General features: G+C 37.1%; 3 protein-coding genes across 4 annotated transcripts in view; 1 reads left to right on the top strand and 2 right to left on the bottom strand.

Annotated features, from left to right (window-relative positions):
* The window catches only part of LOC137616368 (organic cation transporter protein-like), a 50,464-nt gene that overhangs the window by 4,023 nt on the left and 19,258 nt on the right, over positions 1–27,183 (bottom strand). Inside the window, exons 2-9 of the mRNA XM_068346041.1 lie at positions 7,313–7,529; positions 6,992–7,127; positions 6,300–6,486; positions 5,231–5,334; positions 4,245–4,399; positions 2,535–2,703; positions 656–833; positions 1–139 (exon numbers count right to left, since the gene is read on the bottom strand). The exon at positions 1–139 is cut by the window's left edge and continues 34 nt beyond it. Of these exons, the coding sequence (XP_068202142.1) occupies positions 1–139; positions 656–833; positions 2,535–2,703; positions 4,245–4,399; positions 5,231–5,334; positions 6,300–6,486; positions 6,992–7,127; positions 7,313–7,517 (1,273 nt within the window). The 5' untranslated portion in view covers positions 7,518–7,529. The remainder of the gene's footprint in view (positions 140–655; positions 834–2,534; positions 2,704–4,244; positions 4,400–5,230; positions 5,335–6,299; positions 6,487–6,991; positions 7,128–7,312; positions 7,530–27,183) is intronic.
* Positions 15,134–27,183, top strand: part of GC (gamma-glutamyl carboxylase) — a 123,307-nt gene continuing 111,257 nt past the window's right edge. The window contains exon 1 of one of the 2 annotated variants that reach the window (XM_068346040.1): positions 15,134–15,359. The gene's annotated coding sequence lies outside the window, so the exon portion shown is untranslated. The other variant, XM_068346039.1, reaches the window with a different exon arrangement.
* On the bottom strand, positions 23,462–24,256 carry LOC137615814 (uncharacterized). Its single transcript, XM_068345503.1, has one exon. The coding sequence runs from the start codon at positions 24,254–24,256 to the stop codon at positions 23,462–23,464; it is 795 nt and encodes a 264-aa protein (XP_068201604.1).

The following is a 27,183-nucleotide window of genomic DNA, read 5'->3' on the forward strand; positions in this document are numbered from 1 at the left end:
AGACCATAGACGCAACGAACCAGCAGAAAAAGCAAATTAGAATTCTCTTCCTAAGCGAGGGTTTGAGCAGAAGGATAAAGATGTGTCGGAATTTGCCCCACAATTGCCTTCCGAAACTTTCTTGTGGTTGCCCGCTCCTCTGAGGAAAAGAAAAAAATCTATTTATTTTTCTGGAAAGAATATTGTAATAGGTTTATTGAAAAGAAATTATGTTTTTCAAGTTGGTGTAGAAAAGTCAAGTTTTTATTTTTAGGGGGGGGGGGGCGGCATTTGGTGTGAGATTTCATTAAATTCAGAAGATTGATGCATACCGTATTTACGTCTCTACTGATGCATGTGAATACACACCGTGCTACTCTTTTTACATTTTCGTGTTTTATACTTCTTCACGAATGTGCTGCTCCAAAGACATAACATCATTAGCGAAACACTTTAGTTGTTAACGTTATGATAAGGATAAAAACTAATTATTGGTTGTATTAAGTCAAGCAACGATAAAAAACTGAACGTTTACATAGTTTATTTTTAGGATTGCTGTTTTTATTTTAACCTGATCAACTAACGTTCTATCATGATTAGGAGACTTAAGAATAAGTAGAAATGCCCCTAATACGAAAGATCTTCCTGACCTTCCCATTTCAGAGACATCTTTTACCTTCGTCTTAGCCTTCGGCTCTATACCAGAATTCTTCGCTATGGTTTTCAAAGACACCAGGAGAGCGTCTGACGGAGGCAGAGGACGTCGATTAACTTTGGCAGCCCAGGAGAAGACCTTCAGGGCCTCCTCATAGCGCCCCTGCGATAACAGCCACCGGGGAGACTCCGGGAGGAACCTGTAAACGGAAGAACATTGATTTTAAGTTAAAAACAAAAGTTGATATAAATATATTGCGAGAAAGTAAAGGATGATTAAATGATATGATTGAAGATGAAAATAGTTGAGAAGAAATGATGAGAACAGCAAATTCATCATTTTGCTATAAGAAATGAGTCTAGGCCTAAATCTTGTTGCAAAGCGAAAGTTTTATCACTGTATAGATATTCCTTCAATTGGAGGAGAGGCAAAGACCAGGACAAGGGAAAGGAACGGAGAATAATTCACAGAAATGAAATCATCCCTAAATATATTTTCTAGTTGTCATTCATTTAATAATTCTTTAGAAAAACGATAATAATATTACATTTAGCACTGACATCGTTAAAAAGACAATAGGTTTTGATATAGGTTTATCTTTTATCTCTCTAGAAGTTTTTACAACTGATGACATTTTTTCTGGGGGGAGAAAATCTTGCTTTTATAATACTAATCTCCGTTCAGGTACATAAGAGGATTACGTCACAGAGGGTGTAGGTAGAGAAATAGGTTTCTTAGTTTCTTGATAAAAAGGATAACAAACGTAGACATGTTAGGTTTTCTATTCTTGCATTACTATAGGCCTTCATGTTATTATCATTATTATTGTTATTACTAGCTAAGCCTAGATGGAAAAGCAGGATGCCTTAAGCACAAGAGCTCCAACAGGAAAAATAGCGCAGTGAGGAAAGGAAATAAGGATATAAATAAACTACAAGAGAAGTAATTAACCATTATTATTATTATTATTATTATTATTATTAAGCTACAACCCTAGTTGGAAAAGCAGGATTCTTAAAGCTCGAGGGCTCCAAAAGGGAAAATAGCCCGGTGAGGAAAGGAAGTAAGGAAACTACAAGAGAAGTAATTAACAATTAAAATAAAATACTCTAAGAACAGTAACAACATTAAAATAAATCTTTCATATTTAAACTATGAAAACTTTAACAAAACAAGAGGAAGAGAAATAAGATAGAATAGAGTCCCCGAGTATACCCTCAAGCAAGAGAACTCCAACACAAGACAGTAAAAAACCATGGTACAGAAGCTATGGCACCATCCAAGACTAGAGAACAATGGTTTGATTTTGGAGTGTCTTTCTCCTAAAAGAGCTGCTAACGATCGCTAAAGAGTCTCTTCTACCCTTACCAAGAGGAAAGTAGCCACTGAACAAATACATTGCAGTAATTGACCCCTTCAGCGAGAAAGAATTGTTTAATAATCTCAGTGCTGTCAGGTGCATGAGGACAAAGGAGATTATGTAAAGAATAGGCCAGGCTATTCGGTGTATGTGTGGGTAAAAGTTAAATTGGCCGTAACCAGGGAGAAGGATCCAATGTAGTATTGTCTGGCCAGTCAAAGAATCCAATAACTTTCTAGCGGTAACATAACATATTTTAAGAACAATGACAACATTAATAGATCTTACATAAATAAACTATCAAACGAGACTTCTGTCAGCATGATAAACATAAAAACATTCGCTGCATGTTTGAATTTTCGAAATTCCACCGATTTAATATATCTCTTATTATGAAAGTAACTATGTAACATTGAACAGATTGACAGATAGACGGGTAGAAAGAAGATAGCAATATCAGAGAGACAAGACCAAGAGACGTTTCGAGAGTTTAAGAATCATAAAATCACTGACTAAACCTCGAAGAAGAAGAAGACATACCAGAAATACAAGATGAGCGGGAGAAACGGGATGGCATAGGCAGCCTGGAGCCACCTCCAGGGTCTGACGAAATAGGCGATGCCCGGAACCAACATGAACCCGATGGCGAACGGAATGACGAACATGCTCCCGGCGGAGGATCGCTGACGAAGGGAACATAACTCCATCACTGTAGGGATTGTAGGAGGATAATTAGAGGATGGACAATCACCTTCGGTAGTGATACATTTTTGTTTTCGATATGCAACGGGTCTCTCTCTCTCTCTCTCTCTCTCTCTCTCTCTCTCTCTCTCTCTCTCTCTCTCTCTCTCCACACAAACATACACACAGATACAACACATACACACACACACACACACACACACACACACATATATATATATATATATATATATATATATATATATATATATATATATATATATATATATATATATATATGTGTGTGTGTGTGTGTGTGTGTGTGTATTCTTGGTTTATCCTTTCTTGCTTTCGCGTATTTTTGGTAATCATAGATGAATTGAAAAGAAAGGTTTATAATTCAAACCGCCTGTGACCGTTAGAAATTTGCTTTATATATCTGCTTTAATGATATTTCTAAAATAATACAAAAGAAATTGGAGGGTAAATCATTACTCGCGCCCCGTCTACAGTAAACATCGAAACCTGATGTTCCTCCCTAACCTAACTTAGGACATCCTGTTCTTACAAATCGAGGAGGGAGGGAGGTCTTTGTTCCAGAACTTCTTACCTAAACTATAATAGTACACAATGCTTTTATTAAGTGTAGATTAAAGTATCTCTGAACAGCATACCAAATGGAAGTCATTTATATTATGATAGAGCTTTTCACAGCGGCCATGTAGTAGTAACACCAATAACTTAATTTCACATATGGTTTAAATTAAAGTAACGTGTTTTACAGTACCACTACCAGTAAGAGTCTTTGAAATCTCTGCGAGTCAAAGACGAAGTTTCCCTAAGCCAGTGGATCTGGGACCACATATTTTACCAAACTCGTGAATAACAATATTCCTAAGTCTTCATTACTCGTAGGTTTACATTGGGACGCGCAGTATGTGAATAATGTGATTGAAATAGTATATTAACTGCTAAATAAACTTATATAGATATGCTTAAATATGAAAAGAAGAATATTCCTCACTAAATAAAAAATTTCAAGTAATGAATCCAAAAACATATCAGCTATAAACAAAACACACTGACTGAATAGCAAATTTGAGTTAAAGAATTATTATAGAGTCGGACAATCAAAAGGCGAGAAGTGAACTAATAAAATTGCCAACTAACATACATTCTATTTGTTTCACATAAAAAATTGTCTGTCGTAATTAGAACAAGTGTAAACATACATACTTTAATCTCATTAACGGTAATTTTGTATTTTATCTGCATGGTATCCCATACTTGAATTTAACCATATGAATCTATCTCTTAGTAATAATAATTATAATGATTATCATCATCATCATTATTATTATTATGATGATGATGACAATCGTTATCATTATTTATACGTTTCCAAATTATGTGATATTCTAAGAGCTTAAATAACCATCTCATCTTTTGCTGGTGAGATACCTTAGAAAATAAAAGAAAAAAAAAACATTACTAAAGAAAAATCGCCTTTCAAATCTGACATGTCTTAGAAAGGTTAGAAATAGAAACTAATTGTTATCAGTTACTCACTATTAACGAAGTTTCCAACGTAATAACTCATGTTGAAGATACTCGCTAGAATTTTCAAAAGAACGTAAAGTTGGAAATCAGGCGCCAGAGGAAGGGCGCAGCTGCAAATGATGGTTAGAACGGAGCAGATCAGGACAACTCTCCGGCGACCGAATCTGAAGGTACAAGAAGAAGAAACTTTTGTTTATATTCTGAACGAGTGAAATATGATAACGCGTCGCCTACTTAACGAGAAACTTCTGATTTCTTTGTTAATGAAGGAAGATTTTTTTCACAATGAATGAGAGCTATCAGGAAGCGTTTGTTTATGTTCTAAATAAGGGAGAAAACATTCAGTAATTCCAAATAAAATAAAAGAAACGTTTGCCTCATCTGGGAATGAAGAAGTGATTGTTTACAACGTGAATGGAAATAAAGTTGAAGTGTTTATTTAACATCTAGAATAATGTAAATGAAAAGAAATTCTTATCAACACGTATTATATTGGCCTCCTTAATTTTCTCTACTTCCTAGCAGTGTTCGGTACAATTTTCTAGGGAAAGAATCGAAAACTCAGTTACTGAATGAAGAGTTTTCTTCTCCCGTGGGATTCATACCTCCCTAGGTCACTGTCTATTATATTTATATCTTTTTTGCTGTTCTCTTATAAGATATTTCACTATCATGGCCAATTAAGAATTGTGCTCATTTCTTTACTAAAATTTTAAGTCAAGGAGAGAGATATCATAATATATATATATATATATATATATATATATATATATATATATATATATATATATATATATATATATATATATATATATATATATATAATTACGTGATAATTTCATTGAACTTTTGAAAACTAGATCCAGTTCCAACGTCCGTATGACTCGAAATTCATCAAAAACAGGAATACCGAAAATACCAAAAAAAGACACTAAAAGGAATCGCAAATATATATCACTCTTTAAAAACAGCAAACACTGAGAAATATACTTAACAGATCAAGCAAGTAGCCCGAGATGCCAGACCCGATGAGTTGTCCGATTTGGGTGACGGATTGTGTCGTTGAATAGAGGGGCAGACGCTCACAAACTAGATCATACTGAATAATAATAATAATAATAATAATAATAATAATAATAATAATAGTATTGATAATAATAATAATAATAATGATAATGATAACATTATTATTATTATTATTATTATTATTATTATTATTATTATCATCATCATTAATTATAACAATAATAATAATATTGATAATGATAATATTATTATTGTTATTATTATCAATATTATCATTAATAAAATAATGATAAAAATAATAATAATAATAATGATAATAACGATAGTATTATAATAATAATAATAATTATATTAATAATAATAATAATAATAATGATAATAATAATAATGATAATAATAATAATAACAAATACTTTATATTAAAAGAGGTATATTAGAGCAATATTTCATCTCTATATTTATCACTAATGAAGAAGCAGACAATAGGGCGACTAGTACCCACATTAAAAGGGCTAAAGTACTGATATTTCTACATCTATTTTATAAGTTACCATGGACAACAATTAAATCAATAGTTTATCTTGGAGGTCATAGGACAACAAAGAAGTCTATATACCAATAGTTGGTCTTATTTTTTTTCTAAGTTTTGAACAAATATCTACTTCTAGAACACTTTGTAGAGGAAATGACTGTATTCCTTCACAAAAGGTCAACAATGATTATGAAATTTGTATACTTATGAAATATAGAATAGCAAAGGTATCACTAAATACCTTAAAAATCACCAAAATACTCAAAAGTTTGGAGCAGAAAATACTACCAAATTATCATCTACTTAAGTTCATTTATAAAATAAAAACAACGAAAAACCATCACTTCCATAATATGTTCTTTTCCCTTTGTCAGACAACATACAGAAAATGGGAAATAGAAGCTAACAAGTGCTTTGGTAAAACAGACCTCGTTGATAAATATTTCTTTCAATCTCCATTCTAATATAAAAACAATCAAGTCCAAACAGGAGAGAAGGACACTTACCTCGGTAACAAGCGTGGATAAGTATTGCGTGAAATTGAAATCCCTGCTGTGGCAATGAAACGGTTCTCCTCCCTTGAGCTGGGACAAGAGGTGTCTGTTGTTCAAAGAAGCCTCGTAGCCCAGATTCACGGCCATGGCGTAGTCATAGTCGTACATCATACAGTTTTCGTGGTTGTCTGAATTTGGTCTAGCATTAAAGAACCTTAAGAATTATTTATTTTTATCTCTTTAGGAGAAACGTTGAATGATATATATATATATATATATATATATATATATATATATATATATATATATATATATATATACATATATATAAATTTATATATATATATATATATATATATATAAATGTATGTATGTATGTATGTATACATACGTACACACTCATATACATATATATATATATATATATATATATATATATATATATATATATATGTATATATATATATATATATATATATATATATATAGAGAGAGAGAGAGAGAGAGAGAGAGAGAGAGAGAGAGAGAGAGAGAGAGAGAGAGAGAGAGAGAGAGAGCATTAATATTTTGTGTACGCAATTTCACGAAAGATCCCAAACATGCACCAAACCTATTGTGACAGATTCTTTATCTGCACATGATAATGATGATAATTTTAACAATGATAAATGGAATAGAAATAATAAAATATGGTAAATTACAACCTTTTAGGTATGGCTAAATCTATAACTTGTTGTTGAGTCCAGTTTGCATGAATGAGGGTACCCACTCTACACCAGTGGTCTGGGGTTGCCCCGACGAATTGATAACTGATGACAATCATTGGTGTCGTGAAAGAGGCTGAAAATACACCAGAGCACAGATTAAATATTAGGGTGACGGAGAGCTTGTGGTCCAACATAAAAGGCCCACTGGCTTACTTGTATGCTAACAGTGAAACATTAGAAAATTAAGAACAACAGGAAAAGGGTGGTCTTTCGAATACAGGTTGAATAAAAAAAAAAAGCAATATCAATTCTACTCACCGTAGCAACAAAGAATGAACACACATATATTCCATGCACCAGAAGTTCCAACGATCTCCAAAATATCTTCGAAGGTATTCACACCAGCCACCCCTCCTTCTTCAGTGAGGTGGAATTCTTTTAGAGGAATTGCTGCTTCCCTAGGTGTTTTAGTCAACGAACCATTTTTGTTTGTTTTATCTGACGAATCTTCCTCTTTATCCATCACAAAGACTTCCTAAAATAAGTAAGAAAGGAAATTGATCCACATAATAGTAACAATCAACAGTGATTTAGTTAATTATCAGTAATTCCCATGAAAATAGTTTTTACTTATTGATTTGAGATACTACCACTAGAGAGATAAGGAATCCTTTGTCAGGCCAGACAGTGGGAGGTATTCATAAAAATGAAGGATATCCTTGTAAGCATAAGGATTAAGGTAGAAGTACAAGGTAATTCTCTGAAGCAAAAGGTAGAAGTATAAGCAAATCTTTCTTTCCATATTCATAATGATTACCTTTTACTTGCGAGGATATACTCCAAGCAGAAGTAAAAGGTTGACTCGTGTTTCGGGAGCGCTTAGTTACATGTTGGAACTTGTGAGATTTCATTTGTGCTGTCAAGATAAGAAAGAGTTTAGTATTTATAATACGTATTTAATGCCCTGTTTTTACTTGTATTTAATTAAGTATACGCATCAGAAAGAACACAGACGCCGCCGCGCCTTCCCCAAAGCCTCCCACACCCCTTGCATTAGAAGTTCTTTGACCCCTCTTTTAGCTCCTACACCCCTTGCATTAGAAGTTCTTTGACCTCTTTTTAGCTCCCCCACATCTTGCATTAGAAGTTCTTTGACCTCTTTTTAGCTCCCCCACCTCTTGCATTAGAAGTTCTTTGACCTCTTTTTAGCTCCCACACCCCTTGCATTAGAAGTTCTTTGACCTCTTTTTAGCTCCCACACCCCTTGCATTAGAAGTTTTTTGACCTCTTTTTAGCTCCCACACCCCTTGCATTAGAAGTTCTTTGACCTCTTTTTAGCTCCCACACCCCTTGCATTAGAAGTTCTTTGACCTTTTTTTTAGCTCTCACACCCCTTGCATTAGATGTTCTTTGACCTAATTTTAGCTCCCCCACCCCTTGCATTAGAAGTTCTTTGACCTCTTTTTAGCTCCCACATCCCTTGCATTAGAAGTTCTTTGACCTCTTTTTAGCTCCCACACCCCTTGCATTAGAAGTTCTTTGACCTCTTTTTAGCTACCACACCCCTTGCATTAGAAGTTCTTTGACCTCTTTTTAGCTCCCACACCCCTTGCATTAGAAGTTCTTTGACCTCTTTTTAGCTCCCACACCCCTTGCATTAGAAGTTCTTTGACCTCTTTTTAGCTCCCCCACCCCTTGCATTAGAAGTTCTTTGGCCTCTTTTTAGCTCTCACACCCCTTGCATTAGAAGTTCTTTGACCTCTTTTTAGCTCCCCCACATCTTGCATTAGAAGTTCTTTGACCTCTTTTAAGCTCCCCCACCTCTTGCATTAGAAGTTCTTTGACCTCTTTTTAGCTCCCACACCCCTTGCATTAGAAGTTCTTTGACCTCTTTTTAGCTCCCACACCCCTTGCATTAGAAGTTCTTTGACCTCTTTTTAGCTCCCATGCCCCTTGCATTAGAAGTTCTTTGACCTCTTTTTAGCTCCCCCACATCTTGCATTAGAAGTTCTTTGACCTCTTTTTAGCTCCCACACCCCTTGCATTAGAAGTTCTTTAACCTCTTTTTAGCTCCCCCCCCCTTGCATTAGAAGTTCTTTGACCTTTTTTTAGCTCCTCCACCTCTTGCATTAGAAGTTCTTTGACCTCTTCTTAGCTCCCCCACCCCTTGCATTAGAAGTTCTTTGACCTTTTTTTAGCTCCTCCACCTCTTGCATTAGAAGTTCTTTGACCTCTTTTTAGCTCCCCCACCCCTTGCATTAGAAGTTCTTTGACCTCTTTTTAGCTCCCCTACCCCTTGCATTAGAAGTTCTTTGACCTCTTTTTAGCTTCCCCACCCCTTGCATTAGAAATTCTTTGACCTCTTTTTAGCTCCCACACCCCTTGCATTAGAAGTTCTTTGACCTTTTTTAGCTCCTCCACCTCTTGCATTAGAAGTTCTTTGACCTCTTTTTAGCTCCCCCACCCCTTGCATTAGAAGGTCTTTGACCTCTTTTTAGCTCCTCTACCCCTTGCATTAGAAGTTCTTTGACCTTTTTTTAGCTCCTCCACCTCTTGCATTAGAAGTTCTTTAACCTCTTTTTAGCTCCCCCCCCCTTGCATTAGAAGTTCTTTGACCTTTTTTAAGCTCCTCCACCTCTTGCATTAGAAGTTCTTTAACCTCTTTTTAGCTCCCCCCCCCCCTTGCATTAGAAGTTCTTTGACCTTTTTTTAGCTCCTCCACCTCTTGCATTAGAAGTTCTTTGACCTCTTTTTAGCTCCCACACCCCTTGCATTAGAAGTTCTTTGACCTTTTTTTAGCTCCTCCACCTCTTGCATTAGAAGTTCTTTGACCTCTTTTTAGCTCCCCCACCCCTTGCATTAGAAGTTCTTTGACCGCTTTTTAGCTCCCCTACCCCTTGCATTAGAAGTTCTTTGACCTCTTTTTAGCTTCCCCACCCCTTGCATTAGAAATTCTTTGACCTCTTTTTAGCTCCCACACCCCTTGCATTAGAAGTTCTTTGACCTCTTTTTAGCTCCCACACCCCTTGCATTAGAAGTTCTTTGACCTCTTTTTAGCTCCCACGCCCCTTGCATTAGAAGTTCTTTGACCTCTTTTTAGCTCCCACACCCCTTGCATTAGAAGTTCTTTGACCTCTTTTTAGCTTCCCCGCCCCTTGCATTAGAAGTTCTTTGACCTCTTTTTAGCTCCCACACCCCTTGCATTAGAAGTTCTTTAACCTCTTTTTAGCTCACACACCCCTTGCATTAGAAGTTCTTTGACCTCTTTTTAGCTCCCCCACCCCTTGCATTAGAAGTTCTTTGACCTCTTTTTAGCTCTCACACCCCTTGCATTAGAAGTTCTTTTACCTTTTTTTAGCTCCCCCACCCCTTGCATTAGAAGTTCTTTTACCTCTTTTTAGCTCCCACACCCCTTGCATTAGAAGTTCTTTGACCTCTTTTTAGCTCCCACACTCCTTGCATTAGAAGTTCTTTGGCCTCTTTTTAGCTCCCCCACCCCTTGCATTAGAAGTTCTTTGACCTCTTTTTAGCTTCCCCACCCCTTACATTAGAAGTTCTTTGAACTCTTTTTAGCTCCCACACCCCTTGCATTAGAAGTTCTTTGACCTCTTTTTAGCTCCCAAACCCCTTGCATTAGAAGATCTTTGACCTCTTTTTAGCTCCCCCACCCCTTGCATTAGAAGTTCTTTGACCTCTTTTTAGCTCCCACACTCCTTGCATTAGAAGTTCTTTGGCCTCTTTTTAGCTCCCCCACATCTTGCATTAGAAGTTCTTTGACCTCTTTTTAGCTCCCACACTCTTTGCATTAGTAGTTCTTTGACCTCTTTTTAGCTCCCACACCCCTTGCATTAGAAGTTCTTTGACCTCTTTTTAGCTCCCACACCCCTTGCATTAGAAGTTCTTTGACCTCTTTTTAGCTCCCAAACCCCTTGCATTAGATCTTTGACCTCTTTTTAGCTCCCACACCTCCAGCTTTAGAAGTTCTTTGACTTCATTTTAGCTCCCACACCTCTTGCATTAAAAGTTCTTTGACCTCTTTTCAGCTCCCTTACCTTAAGCATTAGAAGTTCTTTGACCTCTCTTTTTAGCTCCCATACCTCTAACATTAGAAGTTCTTTGACCTCTCTCTTTAGCTCCCACACTTCTAGCATTAGAAGTTTTTTGACATATATTTCTAGGTTCCATACTTTTAGCATTAGAGGGTCTTCTATCTATATTTTGAGGTGCCTTACTTCTAGCATTAGAGGCTCTCTATTTTTAGGTGTCTTACCTCTGGCATTAGAGGCTCCTCTTCGCTGTTCTTTCCTGTCTTCTAGTTTTCAAGATCTTCTTTCATTAGATTATCTGTTTCTTTCGAGATTTCATTGTCTCTTTTCCTTAGTTCGTTAGTGTCCTTCTAGATTTCAAAAGAGATTTCAGTGCCGCGAGTCCTCATTTCGTCAGATTCCTCAGGGAAATCGAAGGCATTTATTCTTTACCTATCTGGGCAATGAGTAAAGAAATGAATACTATCGATTTCTCCGCATACACTATCATGCCAAAGTAAATAACGAGCAACATGATATATTTACCAATGTCGTCTGGATATGTCCTTACTTCAATGGCGAATTTTGGGACAATCCTGTTGAAGAACCACACGTCACTCACCGTTCAGTTGAACCATTCTGCCTCCATCCTTATTCCCCGCAATCCGTTTTTGCACCGATACAAAGCCTCGTACTTTTTCCAAGAGTCTCCTTTAATAAGACATCGTCGCAAAAGCCTAAGCAAAGGATCTTTCAAGGCGCATACATTATGATCTTCAAAGCTCAGCTGCCAACGGAAGATCCCGTGTCTTTCTATAGGTCGGGCGATATAAAACGAACGATCGGCTACTTCGGCAGCAACTAAAACCATCTGCAGTTGATGGTGTTCCGAAGACGTAACACATAATTCTTACCGGCAGCTTCCTATTCCGCCAGAACGCGATCTCTGTGAGTTAAGTGAAATCCTTCTCCCAGTCATCAACTCATTTCCTCTTACTCCTATTGACGCGCAATTCCTTGTTTAGATTTTGCCAGCTACCTACAGATCATGTGAGGTGTTGCAGGCTACGTTTGAAAAAAAAAAAATGAAGATCAGGTCTTCAGAAGTCATTTGAAGTTCGGGGAGGAGTTGTTCAGGACTGCTCCTGGAAATTTCAGTTCTGGAGTCATTCAGAAATCCATGTTAAGTATACGGCTATGTCTTTTGAAGACTTTTGGAAATTCAGGAAAGTTTTCTTCCGAAACCGTTCTGAGATTCCGTTCTGGAGGCATTCAGAATTCCATGCTAAGTCTATGGCTATTTTTTTCTGAAGCCATTTGGAAATCCAGGAAAATTTTCTTTCGATACCGTTCTGAGATTCCGTTCTGGAGGCGTTCAGAATTCCATGCTAAGTCTATGGCTATTTCTTCTGAAGCCATTTGGAAATCCGAGAAGATTTTCTTCCGAATTCTTTTAGGACTCGCGAAAAATTCCATTCTTGTTTTATAACAACAACAACAACAACAATAATAATAATGATAATGAAATAATGATAATAATAATAATAATAATAATAATAATAATAATAATAATAATAATAATAATGATAATAATAAACTACGTGATTTGATTTATGGATTTGATTTGAAAAGTTTTGAAGACTTGAAATAGTTGATTTCAGCTAAATTATTTCAGGTTTGGGATTTAGAACAATCTATTTCTGGTACGAATTGATATATATATATATATATATATATATATATATATATATATATATATATATATATATATATACATATATATAGTTTATATATGTGTATATACATGCATGTATATAAGCTTTTGCAGTATATGAATATTCTATATATATATATGTATATATATATATATATATATATATATATATATATATATATATATATATATACTATGTATATATATATACACATATATATACACATATACATATATATAATATATATACACACATATACATATATAATATATATATATATATATATATATATATATATATATATATAAATACATACATATACATATATATAATATATATATATATATATGTAAACTATATTTATATATTATATGAATACAGTATATTTGCATGTACTGTACACACACACACACACACACACACACACACACACACACATATATATATATATATATATTTAAATATATATATATATATATATATATATATATATATATATATATACATACATACATACATACATACTGTTTGTACATACATACATCCCTAGATACAGCAGCCTTCGTATTCTCCCAACTGTTTATACATGCAAAAGCAAATGTAAAATGCTTATCACCAAGTTATGGCTTAACCTTGATATTTCATGGAGATTCCAGGTGTGGACAAGATATCTGTCCGCAAGCCACTGTACATTTTGTTCTTCAAAACGGAATATCATCTTGAAATCACGATCAAGTGTAGACGAACGGGGCATGTATTGTTTAACATGCCTCACATCCACAAAATCTGCCATCGTGCTGATCGGACAGAACCTTTCTCTTCGAACTGCAGTCTTCTACTGACCAGACTCAGCTTATTTGAAGCATATGCTCTTTATATGAAGTAAAGGGTCTTCTTTATGTATAACCATTTACTTTTATGTGATTATAAGGATATGCTTTTGCTCTAAAAGTAGAAGCCTCTGCTTGAAATGTTTATGAATACAAGTAGAAGGATTTCCTTCATATTTTGCAAGTATAAGCTTATCCTTTTCTTTATGAATACCGCCCAGTATTACGTTGGATCCTTCTCTCTGGTTAAGGTTCACTTTTCCGTTGCCTACACATACACCGAATAGCCTGGCTTATTCTTTACATATTCTCCTCTGTCCTTATACAGTATACACCTGACAACACTGAAATTATCAAGCAATTCTTCTTCACCCGAGGGGTTAACTGCTGCACTGTAATTGTTCAGTGGCTATTTTCCTCTTTTCCTCTTGGTAAGGTTAGAAGAGATTCTTTAGCTATGGTAAGCAGCTCATCTAGGGACACTCCAAAATCAAACCATTGTTCTCTAGTCTTGGGTAGTGCCATAGCCTTTGTACCATGATTTTCCACTGTCCTGGGTTAGAGTGCTCTTGATTGAGGGTACACTCGGAAACAATAGAATGTCGAATTTCTCTTCTTGTTTTGTTAAAGTTTTAATAATTTATATAGGAAATATTTATTGTCACTATTATTAAAGTATTTTATTTTTCCTTGTTTCCTTTCCTCACTGGGCTATTTTCCCTGTTGGGACACCTGGGTTTATAACATTATTACGGGCTGCCAATGCAAGAGCCCGTATTTTGCATAAGGCAAGGCAATCTACACGCACATTGCTTGTTCAACTAAAGTTGTAGCTTAGCAGGTAATAATAATAATAATAATAATAATAATAATAATAATAATAATAATAATAATAATAATAATTAATTGACAAGATAATGCAATAGAGACATTTTCTCGGAGTACGAAATTCCGTTCCAAAGGTACGGATTCTCATTTTATGTAAACTTGTTTTCTACATTGTTTGACTCAAAGCTAAACATGAAAAAAAAATAGCATACTGTTAAAAATATTATGTATTTTATGCGTTTGAAATACATATGAAAGTTGACATATTAAGATGATTTTTATATCACCAAGAAGCTCTCGTTCCTATTTTGTGTGTTTTACTAATAGTGTATTATGATTAATATAGGCAATTCAATGGTGATTTGTTTCGAGAACTCAAACTTGATATACCTCAGTTGGACTATTATAAACGTATACATCTATCTCTTGATTTTGCTTTGAGTTTAAACATCAATGAGAACTGGCAACCGCAAGGTAGCGGGAACAACACAGTTCAAATGAGCTCCTTAAGTTGTTGTAACTGTAAATGAATAATCCTAATCAATGGTTTTCTTCTTATATTTATGATTTTAATTGGATTAATAATTTTTATACATATTTTTTATGACTTTTTGAATTTAATCATCTCACATTATTTTGATACTACATTGACTAAGCAGCTAAGCTGGGTAAACAAAGCTAGCTTGTTAGCCTGTTACTTCATTCACGAGCTCTGCGGCTATTCTTGCGACTCGAATTAAACGGCGTTACCCAGTGTGGATAATGAAAACTAAATTTCAACTTGGTGTACTATCTTTTGTGAATATAACAATACCCGTAATACGGTAGTTATGAGATTTTCATATAATGAATTAATAAGTGCAGTTTCATTAGCTCACGAATGGAGTATAACATATTTTAGTGAACAAAAATATGATTCTACAATCATACCATCGACACAAAAATGAAACAACGATACCAATAATTCGTTAGACATGGAATTTTCATGTAATGAATTACTTAGTGCAGTTCCATTAACTTACGAATGGAGTATAGCTTATATTTTGGTGAAAAAAATATGATTCTACAAGATCATCCCATCGGCAGCTACTATAAGATGATTCAACGAAAGAAACTCATTTTGTTATGAAGAAAGGTAAGCATCAATTGAAAGAGTAGTAGAGATCAAATGTGTAGGATATTTTTTGTTTATGAGTTGTGTTTGTTTAAATCTTCGGAAGTTATTGAAGATAAAGCAGGCTACATATCTCAGCCTGGTAGAGATTGTCAGGTTAGGCAGTATTGTGGAATAGATGCAATTCCAATGATATTGTGTGTAGTGGTGTGGTGTAAACAATCGTGGTTTTAATGGTAATGTACTCGGACATCGAAACTTCTAGATTTGAAAATTAACTTGATCTTGGATGCCCTTTGAGTTTTATAATAGTAAAACACTTGGAAAACTTGGTTTTATTGTAGTGTATTACAGGGCAATGTAACCTAGGAAAACAACTACTTTTTCTCATAGAAAAAATTACGCTCTTCGAAAATGACACTCGTTCCCGTCGCGGTTTCATTGTAGTGTATTACAGGGCAGTGTAACCTAGGTAATCAACTACTTTTTCTTATAGGAAAAATTACGCTCTCTTCGAAAATGACACTCGCTCCCGTCGCAAATGAATAGTTTCAGAAATATATATACATCTATGTCCTCCGATAATGGGGGACCCCCAGTGGGAACTCGGGGTTTTGGGTGGGGAAAACATACTGGGGAATCGATATATAATCGTAAAACAAGGCTTTTCTTCTCTATACATTACCTTCTTGTATGTATTATAACCGTAGGAAAATACAAAACAGTAATACAGTAACCAGTGCTGCCAACGTCTGATGTAGATCAAATGTTAGCATTCCATGCTAACATTAGCACCCATTTGTACGTTCGTTCGTGCATACCAGTTTTCGGTCTGCGCAAATATCACTCCCCTGCGCAGAAGTTTTCCCTCCTCCCCCTATTACTCTTTTTATTATCGTATTTTCTCATTTTATATTCCCATTCAATGTTATTTATCATACATTCCATTTTATCTTCCTATATTGGGTTTATTTGTTGGGTTATTTCCTTTTCACTCCCTGGTTTCTCATAAATACTTGCTCTGGACTAGTTTCCCTATCCAGTTCATTCATGGTATAATCATCTCATTTTATATTCCCATTCAATATCATTTATCATTCATTTCATTTTACCTTCCTATATTGTTTTTATTTCTTTTCTTTGGTTATTTCCTTTTCACTCCTCTGTTTCCCTATTTAGTTCATTCATGTTTACCCGCTAGTGTTCTTTCTTTTTCCCTTAACCAATTACCAACCTAGGCCTATTCAGATATCTCCCTACCCCCCATTCCTTTATCTCTTTGAGCGGTCTGTTCATATCCTTTCCCCCAATGCCTTTTACGTTGTAACCTTTGACCTGGTGAGACGTTCGTTATTTCAAGTGCCCTTTATTTTTTCGTATTTTTCGATGGAGGAAATTATAGAAACTTGTAACGGATGCAGTATTCCGTACCTAAAAGCAGTGGCTAATTATCATGGTGATTTTTTTGATTCTTCAGGTAATGTTGAGTATTTCCTTAAATCACACAACGTTATTCCTCAGCGTTTACAATGCCCAAAGTGTCGTTCTGTTTTATCTTATAGGAAAGACATTCACGTGTTTTATTGCAATTCTGAATCCATCATACCTAAAACTAAGAAGAAACGTCGTTGTGGTTATACCGTTACTGCCTATAAAGGTACATTTTTGGGCAAAAGTCGTCTACCCCCATGGAGGATAATATTATTTGCCAACCACTTTTTGCATAAACATTCGGACCATGAGACCCTCATGGAGGGTATCAACATATCTTCGAAAACTAGTGTCGATTGGAGAAGTTTCTGTTCCGAGGTTACCGAATACTTCTTCGATAATCAAGAGGCGATTGGTGGTGATGGAGTAACAGTTGAAATAGACGAATCTCATTTTTGTAAAGCTAAATACAACCGTAGTAGACTGTTAAGTGCCATATGGGTCTTTGGGGGTATTGAACGTGTATCCAAGAAATTTTTCATTATCCCTTTAGTTCCCCCCCTTTCTACTAAACGAGATGCTGCTACTCTAATTCCCCTCATTCAGAAATATAGCAAACCTGTTAGTGTTATTATCAGTGATAAGTGGGCTGCATACAACTCGCTTTCGGAAATTGGTTACGAACATAAGTCTATTAATCATTCGGAACATTTCGTTGACCCCCAAGACCCAACCATCCATACTCAAAATATAGAACGGCTCTGGAGAAAAGTGAAGGAGTGGGTTCAGAGACCTGGAATGAAGACTGAATATTTCAAGCAATATTTTTCCAGGTTCTTTTTTACCCACTACTATCCAGAACATACGTTACTCCACCACTTCTTCATTACTGCCAGTCGCCTCTACCCTCCTTTACAACAACAGACAATGGACCCCCCCCTCCCCCCCCGACCCACAAGACCCCGATGACCCCCATCCATCCACATCCGAGTCATAGAAGTTAATCCTTCAGTCTCTTCCTCCTGTGACCCACAAGTTTTGTCGTTTTCTTCATAAAAGTAAGTCATTCCTCAATAGTCATTATATGTGTTTTGTGACCGGGGTACTTCTAGGCAAGGTTAGGTGGGTTTGTTAGGTTCTGTGCCCTTTCTGTACTTTTTATATAGTGTGTAATAGTTATATGGAAAAATTATTTAATATACGTATGGAAATATTTAGCATTTCTACTGCTAGTAATGACATTGTGTCGTTGGTAGCTCTGTGTACTATTCGTCACTGTTGGTAGTACTGTGAATCAAAGTAAGTCATTCCTCAATAGTCATTATATGTGTTTTGTGACCGGGGTACTTCTAGGCAAGGTTAGGTGGGTTTGTTAGGTTTTGTGCCCTTTTGGTACTTTTTATATATTGTGTAATAGTTATATGGAAAAATTATTTAATATACGTATGGAAATATTTAGCATTTCTACCGCTAGTAATGACATCGTGTCGTTGGTAACTCTCTGTACCATTCGTCAATGTTGGTAGTTCTGTGAATCATTGGTAACGTTGCTAATGTTATCGTTCTTAGTACATCCCATAAGAGAAGTGACAACGTTGAACAAGTGCTTATGTTTAGATATTTTAACTCAACATATATGTCAACAGTGATAATATTTATATGGTACATTTGTATTGTATTACAGGGTGTGATTTTCGCACAGAAAATATATGTTTTCCTGTAGGAAATATCGTGATTTAACTGGTTTTCACCTTCATTTCATCCGTAATAACAGCAACCAATTTGGCAACTTAAAGTTAGCCGAATTGGTTGATCTGTTTGTTTCCGATTGAAATGAACATCAGATTCGGTCAAATCACGTTATTTACTATATGAAAACATATATTTTCTGTTCGAAATCTCACCCTGTAATACAATACAAAATTACCCCGTCGCAAATGAATAGTTTCAGAAATATATTTACATCTATATCCTACGATAATGGGGGACCCCCAGTGGGAACTCAGGGTTTTGGGTGGGGAAAACATACTGGGGAAATGATATATAATCGTAAAACAAGCCTTTTCTTCTCTATACATTACCTTCTTGAATGTGTTATTATCGGAGGAAAATACAAAACAGTATAACTGGATAAACTTTGGAGGCGAGGTTGCAAAGATTATTTCATGAAAAAATACAGTAACCAGTGCTGCCAAAGTCTGATGTAGATCAAATGTTAGCAGCCATCTGTACGTTCGTTCGTGCATACCAGTTTTCGTCCTGCGCAAAAATCCCTCCCCCTGCGCAGAAGCTTTCCCCCTTCCAATTACTCATTTTATTATCGTATAATCATCTCATTTTATATTCCCATTCAATATTATATATCATACATTCCATTTTATCTTCCTCTATTGTGTTTATTTCTTTGGTTATTTCCTTTTCACTCCCCAGTTTCACGTAAATACTTTCTCTGGATTAGTTTCCCTATCCAGTTCATTCATGGTAGAATCATCTCATTTTATATTCCCATTCAATATTGTTTATCATTCATTCCATTTTATCTTCCTATATTGTTTTTATTTCTTTTCTTTTGTTATTTCCTTTTCACTTCCCTGTTTCACATAAATTCTTGCTCTGGACTAGTTTCCCTATTTAGTTTATTCATGTTTACCCTCTAGACTCCTTTGTTTTTCCCTTAACCAATCACGAACCGATAGGTATTCAAAGTTTTCACAAGGGGGTTGTCTACTGATATTTCCCTACCCCCCCTTCCTTTATTTCTTTGAGTGGTCTGTTCATGCCCCTTCCTCCAAATCCTTTTCCCTTGAAACCTATGTCCTAGTAAGGTGTGCGTCATTTCAAGTGAAATTTATTTTTTTTTTATTTTGCAATGGAGGAAGTTATAGAAACTTGTAACGGCTGCAGTATTCCGTACCTAAAAGCAGTTGCCAAATTCCATGGTGATTTTTATGATTCTTCAGCCAATGTTGATAGTTTCCTGAAATCACACAACGTAATTCCTCAACGATTACAGTGCCCCATGTGCCGTTCTCTTTTATCTTATAGGAAAGACATTCACGTGTTTTATTGTAATTCTGAATCCATCATACCTAAAACTAAGAAGAAACGTCGTTGTGGTTATACCGTTACTTCCTATAAAGGTACATTTTTGGGGGAAAAGTCGTCTACCCCCATGGAAGATATTATTTGCAAACCACTTTTTGCATAAACATTCGGACCATGAGACCCTCATGGAGGGTATCGACATATCCTCGAAAACTAGTGTCGATTGGAGAAGTTTCTGTTCCGAGGTTACGGAATACTTCTTCGATAATCAAGAGGCGGTTGGTGGTGATGGAGTAACAGTTGAAATCGACGAATCTCATTTTTGTAAAGCTAAATACAACCGTGGTAGACCGGTAAGTGCCATATGGGTCTTTGGGGGTATTGAACGTGAATCAAAGAAATTTTTCATTATCCCTTTAGTTCCCCCCCTTTCTACTAAACGAGATGCTGCTACTCTAATTCCCCTCATTCAGAAATATAGCAAACCTGGTAGTGTTATTATCAGTGATTAGTGGTCTGCATACAACTCACTTTCGGAAATTGGTTACGAACATAAGTCTATTAATCATTCTGAACATTTCGTTGACCCCCAAGACCCAACCATCCATACTCAAAATATAGAACGGCTCTGGAGAGAAGTGAAGGAGTGGGTTCAGAGACCTGGAATGAAGATTGAATATTTCAAGCAATATTTTTCCAGGTTCTTTTTTACCCACTACTACCCAGGACATACGTTACTGCACCTTTTCTTCATTACTGCCAGTCGCCTCTACCCTCCTATACAACAACAGCCAATGGACCCCCTAGACCCACAAGACCCCGATGCCCCTCATCCATCTACATCCCAGTCATAGGAGTTAAGCCGTCAGTCTCACCCTCCCGTGACCCACAAGTTTCGTCACCGTCTTCATAAAAGTAAGTCATTCCTCAATAGTCATTATATGTGTTTTGTGACCGGGGTACTTCTAGGTCAGGTTAGGTGGGTTTGTTAGGTTCTGTGCCCTTTTTGTACTTTTTATATATTGTGTAAAAGTTGTATGTAAAAATTATTTAAAATACGTATGAAAATATCTAGCATTCCTACCGTTAGTAATGTCATCGTGTCGTTGGTAACTCTGTGTACCATACGTCAACGTTGGTATCACTGTGTATCATTGGTAATGTTGCTAATGTTATCGTTCGCAGTACATTCGTAAGAGAAGTGACACCGTTGAACAAGTGCTTATATTTAAACATTTTAACTCAACATATATGTCAACAGTCATAATATTTAACCATTTTAACAGAAAATATATGTTTTCCTGTAGGAAATAACGTGATTTAACCGGTTTTCACCTTCATTTCATCCGTAATAACAGCAACCAATTCGTCAACTAAAGTTAGCCGAATTGGTTGATCTATGGGGGACCCTTAGTGGTGAGGAAATGGTACAAAATGGTAAAGCAAACCTTTTCTTTTCTATAAATTTTGTTCTTGGACATATGATAAATCCATGGAAAACTGCACAAATTATCTATATCTTATACTAACGGTATATTTTTCATGTAGTTGTTGACATTCTACGAATCGGTTGTATTCGCTCCTGTTTGTTCGTATGTACATACCAGTTTTAGTTTTTCTGCGCATAAACCCCGCCCTTCTTCATTTTTACCAATAGGATTCTTGTTTTTGTATAACCCCTCCCCATTTTTCCCCACATCATTTAAGTATTTTTACCTGCATCATTCAAGTATTCTACTTGACCTAATACAACTGTTCCTCTCCTATTATGTAATACCCACATGCCCATATTACGTTTTACGCAAGAATTACTCGTTTTCTTATAAACCCTCCTCATTTTTACCCACGTCATCCGAGTATTCTTCTTAATCTGACCCTTCTTATACCGTATTTACCCATTTTTTCTTACAATACCCACATGGGCATATTGCGTTTTATCCTAACCATTCTTCTAATACCGTAGGTTTATGCAATATCCACGTGGACATATTATTTTTTACCCTAGTTATTCAATTATACTACGAGTCTTGACCCCTCTAATAATGTTATTTATTCGTTAATGCAATACCCACTTGTATATTTCTTTTTGTTTCCATACCCTTTAACCATTTTCTCCCTTATTACATTTCAATTTATTACAATTAAATGATATTTATTCTCTTCATTTTAACTTAATATTTTTCCTTCATACCTGTTGTTATTACCTTATCACACCCAGTTTTCACATAAATACTTGCTCTGAACAAGTTTCCCATGCAAGTTCATTCAAGTTTACTTTGTAGACTCCGTTCTGTTTCCGTTAACCAATCACGTGCCCATACTTATGGAAAGTTTCCACAGGGGGTTTAATATTTCCCCTCCCCCTTTCCTTATCTCTTTAATTGCTCGCATCAGTCTCTGCCCAAGCCTTTTTCCCTGTAAAACCTTTGTCCGTGCACAGGCTGTGTTCGTATTCCACTCTTTTCGTGTGGTATTATGGCACTTCCTATACAAATGTGTAATGGTTGTAATTTTTTGTACTTAGAAGCCGCATGGAAGTTTCATGGAAATTACCATGGTATACCAGATGTAATGAACACTTTCGCCTCTATCCTCTGCCACCTCCGATACAGCAACATCTGCTAGAAGACCCTAGCCTTAGACATCCCGATCATAAAGTAAGTCATTATTTTTACTTTAAGATTAATACTGGATTAGTGAATGCAGTTCATTATCAAAGTTATATTGATGTTAACGTGCGCAGCTCAACATTATTGCTTGCCAGTACATACGGAGCTTGATGATTTTATATTTTGGCGAGTGAAGTGAGCCCATGGACAGAAAATATATGTTTTCCTGTAGTAAATAATGTGATTTCACCGGATTTGTGCTTCATTTCAATCGCAACCAAACAGAACAACAACAAGTTCGACTAACTTCTGTGTAAAATGAAATTAGCCGAACTGGTTATTCTGTTTGTTTGCGATTGGAATGAAGATCAAATTCGGTTTAATCACGTTATTTACTACAGGAAACCATATATTCTGTTTGAAATGTTTTCCCGACTAAATAAAATTTTACCAAAATATGATTGCCCTAGGTAAAACTTCAGAAGTATGACTAGGTTAGGTTAGGTGGGTTTGTCAGTTTCTGTACTCTTTTACAAACCTCAAGAATGTTAAATAATCACGTTTTGTGATCTGGAAAGGGGGTCCGGGGTGCTTGCCCTCTGGCTAGAGGTTGTGACCTGGGAAGGGAGGTCCAGGGAGCTTGCGGTCCCCCCCCCCCTAGGGGTTGTGACCTGGGAAATACTAGGTTAGGTTAGGTGGGTTTGTTAGGTTCTGTACCCTTTTACAAATCTGTAAAGTGTTAAATAATCACGTTTTTTTTCTTGTTTTCGCACACTCAAAATCAAATTTCCCACCTGTGTCCCGTCGGGAAGGGGGTTTCACATCGGTACACTGGCAGTGAAAATAAAGGTCAAATTTGTTTAAAGCACATCATTTCCTGTAGGAAATTTTGTTTTCTCTTAGAAATGTTGTCCTGTGTTTTTCTGTAAATTTACTGCCCTTTCTTACTCTTTTGCTGGTAAATATATTAAGGGTCAGAAATAAATGAACACAAGGTAAACTATAGATAACCGGTTGGCAAATATCTTCTGGGATTCCAAATATGACAAATGATTCACGTAAGTGCTTTATCAGACCATCTGCTCCTGATTGAGATCTGAATACCATGGGCCAATTAGAGTATCTGTCCACCAGGACCAGGTATTCAGTGTTGTTGCAGAGAAAGTAGTCACAACAAACCTTCTGGAATGAGTAATCTGACAGATTTATGTCACTTGGTGGTTGCATTGCATTTAATTTGATGATTCTATGACACTGGGCACATTCTTCCCTTACTTTGCTTATGTCAGTTGAGATACTTGGCCAGAAGACTGAGTCTGCAGCCCATTGACACATCACGTTTATTCCCTGGTGGGCAGCATGTAGGGAGGTCAGGACACTTCTCCTTTGGGGAGTGGGTATGACAATTCTGTGTCCCATTAGGATAACACTATCAAGACAAGAGAGGCTTTGTGCGTAGGGATGAAAGCTGCGAAGGGCTGGTGGAAAATCGTGGTACCTCGACGGCATAACATTTTGCAGAATGTCTGCAAGTTTGGATAGGATTTCATCTGAAGACATTGCCTCTCCGAACATTTCCCATGGGACCATGTTGGAGATTGAGTGTAGTGTGAGGAATGCTGCAGCATGTTTAGGGTTGTCCTCTCCCAGGTCCACAACATCCATGGCATCGAGGACAGAGGGAGACAAGCTATCCTGGCAGGTTTCCTCTTCTATTGTTGTGGGGGTGTATCATGAGACAGCATCCGATCCTTTATTCTTCAAACCGGAGACATGCACAAAGGTGAACCAGTATGCTAATGTTTTCTCTTTCAGGTTGAGAAGTCTTCTGTTACTGCCTTCAGTGAGAGAGGGGTCATTATATTAAGAATCCCGAGGAGTGGTTTATGGTCCATTGCTATAATGAGGTCGGTGCAACCAAGGATGTAGTATTTCGTTTGGTGAAGAGCATACGCCACTGCAAGGGCCTCTCCTTCAATGGGGGCATAATGACTCTCGGCTGGACTTGTAAACCTTCTCCCCACCAAACAAAGTTTCCAACCATCAGGGCAGCAGGACAGGCTCTTGAATGTGCACAAACAATATTTCTGCCTTTAAAGGAATCCAACCCCATCCACAGACCAGTCGGTTTGTAGACATACAGTATAGTACAGGAAGGATCAAATACTCTGACGCTATCCCTCATTTCTGACACAATGGCTTCCTTCGACTGATCAAACAGCTTGTTAAGTTCCTCCATCCAGGTAAACTTTGTTGATGGTTTGAGAATGTGTCTGAAAAGTTTCATTTGTTTGGCCACAGTGAATGAATATGCTCCTTAGTTAACCAGTCCAAACCATTCTCTTGCTCCAGATATATCCTTTGGTGTTGGGAATTTTAGAACAGAGTTCAAGAATTTCGAACTTGGTTTGACATTTGTGGCAGTCACTGTAAGCATTGCAAACTCCACTGAATTCTGGGCAAACTGAAATTTTCTCGTGTTAAGGGTGATGCCATTTCGTGCACAGAGTTCAAGCCACTCACAGGCTTGGAAGAAAGATGCTTCAATTGACTTTGCCTACATACAAGTATCATCAACACATTTCATTTTGGGAAGTTTGCAATGATGCTATCAAATCTCTTGAGAGTCTATGCATCACTACTGGCAAGGAATCCTTGGGGTGCGACCTTGTACCGAAAACTACCCCATGGGTGGTGAAGGTGGTGATGTGTCTGTCCTCTTCACGGATCGATACCGAGTGATATCCATTCCATGCATATGTGATAGACTTTTTAGTGTTCTGAGTGATTTGATCAGCAAAATGGAATGGACTAGGAACATGGTGGGTCTGTTGTACAGCATGATGGTTCTGTGGCTGTAAGTCGACTGTGCGTCGGGGGCTTTCATCAGCTTTAGCTGTGACAACCATCCTGGAGCACCATGTGACAGGTGTGTTTGGACTGACCCGTTCAAGAACTCCAATACTGTACTAATATTACGCTCCAAGTCTTTGAGAACTTCGTCCTGCCAATGTATGGGCACTAAGGTGAGTTTGTGCACAGCCACAGGTTTGGCTTCTGGGTCAACATGTAGTTGCAAGGGTTCACATTTCATCATGGGCAGGGGTTGGTGCTTACAGACGTTGAGAGCAGTGTCACCATAGTAGTCCAGGAGCCAATCTTTGAGTGCTGGCATATCTTCCTCTGTAGCTGTTAGTCCTGGTAACAACAACTTTGGCAATAGTGGGGGTGCTTGGCCTCGTTTTGGGGCAATGGCAGGCCGGGTCGTTCCTTCTCTAAGGATGAAATAAGGTCGGGTAGTGGTTCAGCTGCTACTTCCGGGAAGTTTGCTGGAATGACACCCAGATTCTCCAGTGCTTCTCTGCAAAAGAATTCTTTTTTGATCTTTGAATACACATATACCATCTGTTTGGCTGCCAGATCATGGATGCACGAGTGAACAATTATACCTCCCTTGATACCCAGGTCCTCGATAATGGTGCCAAGCATAGTGGGTTTCACTGGCATGATGTCATTCTCAGTGTATCCCATGACCAAAGCAGACTTGATAGGAATCACCGAGCTCCGGCATCCGGAGTCGGAAATCATAGTAATGGATAGCGTCTTGAGTCTTGAGCTGTCACTGATGGGGGTAGCCAAACTCTTTCAGGTCTTTAGGCAAGGGTATCAGATCAACTACAATTGTGGGATGCATTTTAGAGGGACGTTTAATCCATCCATCATCGAAGATATGGGGGACTAACGGTAATCGATTTGGATGCTGTTGGTCGCTGCTTCCATGAAGACTCGAGCTACACAACTGGTCAAAGGCTAGCAGGTCATCTTCTACCTGACCTGCATTAACCTTATCCTTATCTTTGGATTCCCGGTGAGATTGCAGTCCTCTTGAATTCTTGCTCTGGGTGCAAAATTTGGATGAGCTGTCTCTATGTCCCCACTTATTGCAAGTTGAATATTTGCTACATGCCAATGCGTAATGTCCTTTAATGGAGCACTTTGCACATGTTGACAACCAAGCTTTGTATCGTTTAGCTCTTGTGTTCCTGTCATTGCTCTGGCCATGACCTGCTCCACTGCATGCCTAGCACTTAACAGTCGAGTTGTTGGTTTGTTTGGACCTGTTTGTGTGAGAACGTGCACAGTCTCTAACAGCAGCTCTTGTGGGTTTACCCTGTTGCTTCTGAGCTATGAATGATACAATCTCGTCGAGGGTACGATCAATTTCGGTGTCCCCGAGGAGGTCTGCAAGCATTTCCTGGTCGGCAATTCCATGGACAAGATTGTCCATGATGATCCATTACTGAAGTCAAAGGTGTGTGTGCATCCGGGCTGTGTACACCTAGTCGTGAATTAACACAGTGAGGCCTGACCCTATAAGGTTGCGAGGAAGGTTCTGATTCCTGTTCCTAGTGGTTGTACCATTTTGCTGAGCTTGATCCTGTGCAGCAGGATGCTTTCCTCTTTCACTGCAAGACATTTGATGTCAGCTTGGAGATTGGCCTCTTGCATCCAGGCAACATCACCTCGTAAATCTTTTATCACGCTGGTTCTGAGGTCGTCACTACAACAGTAGAATATGTCTGTTGGGGCTT

The sequence above is a fragment of the Palaemon carinicauda genome, chromosome 22 (assembly GCF_036898095.1).
Source record: "Palaemon carinicauda isolate YSFRI2023 chromosome 22, ASM3689809v2, whole genome shotgun sequence".
Classification (NCBI taxonomy): Eukaryota; Metazoa; Arthropoda; class Malacostraca; order Decapoda; family Palaemonidae; genus Palaemon; species Palaemon carinicauda.

Bases quoted from the DNA above. Each gene is read 5' to 3' on its own strand.
- LOC137615814 (XM_068345503.1), bottom strand. From the start codon at position 24,256: ATGGATGTTGTGGACCTGGGAGAGGACAACCCTAAACATGCTGCAGCA.